The 3655-nt window shown below is 32.6% G+C and overlaps 1 protein-coding gene across 1 annotated transcript; it reads right to left on the bottom strand.

The window, feature by feature from the left end:
- On the bottom strand, positions 1–1268 carry LOC150097284 (uncharacterized). Its single transcript, XM_090407432.1, has one exon. The coding sequence runs from the start codon at positions 1041–1043 to the stop codon at positions 168–170; it is 876 nt and encodes a 291-aa protein (XP_090263558.1). The 5' UTR covers positions 1044–1268; the 3' UTR covers positions 1–167.
- Positions 1269–3655: the final 2387 nt, after the last annotated feature.

Genomic DNA, 3655 nt, shown 5'->3' with positions numbered 1-3655 from the left:
TTGGACTATTGTGTGATCAAGATGTTTAATTATTACTAGATTAAACATTCGCAAGAAAAAAAATTAATTGTAAAACAGATATTACAATAAAAAATAAAGCTATATAAATGAGAATAAATTACTTCTCAAATACAATACTCACTGAACACAACTAATCGCAAACCGATTTAAAAACAATCCTGATTATTATTATGAGTTTCTAATGATCTATTACATTTTAAGATATGAAGTAAGGTATAAGTATGTTTCAGCCATCGGGAAGGCAATCCTTTGAAATAAGTCTTATCAACATCCCACATCGACTGCTGAATGTGTCCTTTTAATTCCTTTTGAACTTTACGTGACACTTTATCGCATATCATTTCACGAATGGCCACATGACGAAGTCCTTCGCATGTTATACACTTTTCATTAATTGTAAATTTGTCCTCACAAGAACATTCATGCCATAACGAGTTGGCCTGGTGATGAGGATTTATATTTGTATGACTGTTTAAACACTTAGTCCATAATGAGGTATTTTTCATGTCTTCAAATTCTTCAGAATAACCCACCAGCATTACCGGATCCAACTTGTCGAAATCGTGAATAGGAGACCAATGATTAGCCTGAACAAATACACTTTCTTCTTTCATATCCATTACGCCAGCTACCTTGTAAAAATAATAAAGATGTTCCACATAATCTTGCAATGCTTCAAAAATATGGATTTCTTTCAGTACCTGAACCTTTGGACTCTCTATTCCATTGGCTACTTCTTTGAATGCTTCGCCTATGAAAGAAGACCAATCGTTTGAGTCTGCCGCAATATTCATGATTTTTTTCCTTCTTAATAAATATATTGACTTGTTTTCATAAAGCTTTGAATCCGTTTCCATGGTGTCGTTTAGCAATGCAAGAGACATACTATTCCAGTCTTTATTTTTAACTGAACGAAGAAAGGCCTTCCAGAATTCTTCATCAAACTCCACTACCGACAAATCAGATAATGTTTCTTGCATCGGGAATGTTAGGATAACTACTGAGAACAAAAAACGAATCATTATTACAGATATGAAATAATTCTTACACTAGGAATAGAAATCTTATGCAAAGCTGGTTTTCACAACAGATGACTTCGTAAACTATAATGTAATTGCGTATCTAGCAGTCCGAAGTTGTTTGTTCAGCTCACGATTACGAGCATGTAGTTGTACAATAACTGATATCCTATTGAAAAAAAATGATAACGCCTGTGTGGTCAAACAGCGTAATTGTCGTCTGACACAGTGTGGCACTTTCTCCGAATACAGCACAATGAATTGTAGTCAACATCAACTTATTTGATTACAACAAAAATTTAATGCTCTGTGAACGCCCAGATAAAACGCGGAATTATTCCAGGTATATTCTAGGTAGATGTAAACCACAAGTTTGTTTTTCCTTGTTGTAGGTGGCGTAACGAAATTCATTTATCTATACATTTGAAACGTATTGGTATGAACAAAGTTTAATCAGTCTTCAAAGCGTTCAATGTTCATTTCTATTCTATTAAAATTATTATTTATTTATCTTTATACCACTTCCACACATGAGTCTGCAGGCCTATAGCAGATATGCGGTTTGAGGCTAGCTAATAAATGCTGTTTTAAACGCGTTACATTTTACGATTTCTCATGGCGAATATCGGACTTCTATACGCAGAGCCAGCGCTAGGGTTTTTGTCGCCCGCATGCAATGTATATCTAAGCGCCCCTGTAACGATCCGAGCGTGTGTGGTTCTTTTACGATAATAAATATTTAAATTATTTGAAATTTCTTAAATAAATTTTGACAGAACAGCCACACGTTGGTTCGCTAAATGTAACGAACCGGGGGTGTTGACTAGACAGGATAATCATTAAAAACCTGAATATTCAAAAAATTCTCAAAAGTTAAAGCAAATTTGGATAAAGCCACTTCACTTTAATCGTTGAATATAATGATACAGGGATTATAGCCTTCTCGCCGATCCGAATCGCTAACAAAATTCGAATGAATTTTAATTAAAGTTAAAATTTATTTGAACTAAGGTTTAAAAAATTCTTGCATTCTAATTTTTTAATAATTTTTATAAGTGGAACTATCTTTTAGGAAAATAAAAGAAACTCAAGATAGATGAGAAAATAATAAAAGAATTCAGAAATAATTAGAACATTTAATAAGTATTCAAAAAATAACATCTTCAGAATAACAGAAAAAAAATTAAATTACATAAATATACTTGAAATTTTTTAAATTAAAATTTTCGGGTTTTTGATTTCATATTCACAAAATTAGAAATAATGGTCTTAACGTCTAATTCCGCACATATATCATTTTCAATAACTATTAACGCCAAACTAACAAGCCTCTTTTGTGACATATTTGTTCTTAAATAGGTTTTAATCAATTTCAACTTTGAAAAGGAACGTTCACCGCTCGCTACACTAACAGTTAAGGTTAATAGTATTCTTAAAGCAATTGAAAAGTTAGGGAAAGATAAATTATTGGACACAATAAAATTAAGAATATCGAAATGGTTTTGAATATTTAAATTATCCTTCCGAAAAATATCCCGGAAAAACACATAACTCGTCATATAGGTTATTGCATTTACTGTATGTCTTTATTGTCGCCGTCCTTCAAAAGAATCTCTAAATCGTCACAATTTTTTCGTAAATCTTCGTTATTAATTTGTAGTAATCTATACAAGAAATTGAAATTATCATAATATGTTTTTAGTTGTTCAAAACGTTCTATTAACGAACACATTGCAACGTCTAGAAGTGTATAAAACACATTCACTCTAAATGTATCTTCTGGTGATTGTGACGTTTCGTCATGATGCTCGTAGTCAAATTCTCGTGTCTTCTTTCGTCGTCGGACTTCCATACCAGTTTTAAATTCTTGTTCTCCGTCCACCTCTTCACTCAGTTCTTTTGCCGTTTTAGAACTTCTTTAAAATTGTCAGCATGCATCGCATCCTCACTTCCGCCGGCCCTGTTTATACGTATCTAGATTTAGGCTTAATTTATATCTCCTTGTTAATTCTAGAATGCAAAGGTTAGGAAGCATATTAAAGACAAATATTGAGAGATTTAGATATCTCAAGTACTAACAAGTATTGATGGGATTCAAACACTCATAAATAAGACAAATTATTTATCAGTGTCTATCAAAAAGTTTTAATAGACACGGCGAATGAACAAACAAAGAAAATGCTGTTGATATGATAACTACATGCTATTTGACCGTATTATCAAAGTGACAGGAGCTCTGAAAAATGCGTTTTTATTTTATTTTTTGAATTTTTGTTGACATTTCTTCTAGTTTCGAAATTACGGTATATATACTATTATACTATGCCGGCTTTACACACTCTTGTTAAAAATCTAGGATAAGGGTCTGTCAACGGGGAGTGTACTATAGAATAATACTAATAATAGAGTAGGTTTGGATAGTATACCCGAGCTGGTATACTATCCGAACCTACTCTATTATTAGTATTACTCTATAGTGCACTCCCCGTTGACAGACCCTTATCCTAGATTTTTAACAAGAGTATGTAAAGCCGGCATAATATAACAATATATATACCCTAATTTCGGCAATTCTTTTGCCGCTTACGTGAAGCGGCAAAAGAATTGTCAGTGCA

The sequence above is a fragment of the Typopeltis vanoorti genome, chromosome 17 (assembly GCF_054136105.1).
Source record: "Typopeltis vanoorti isolate ZY-2024b chromosome 17, IOZ_Tvanoo_1.0, whole genome shotgun sequence".
NCBI classification, from domain to species: domain Eukaryota; kingdom Metazoa; phylum Arthropoda; class Arachnida; order Uropygi; family Thelyphonidae; genus Typopeltis; species Typopeltis vanoorti.
The sequence above is the reverse complement of the archived record's forward strand: the minus strand, read 5'-3'. Positions and strand labels throughout refer to the sequence as shown.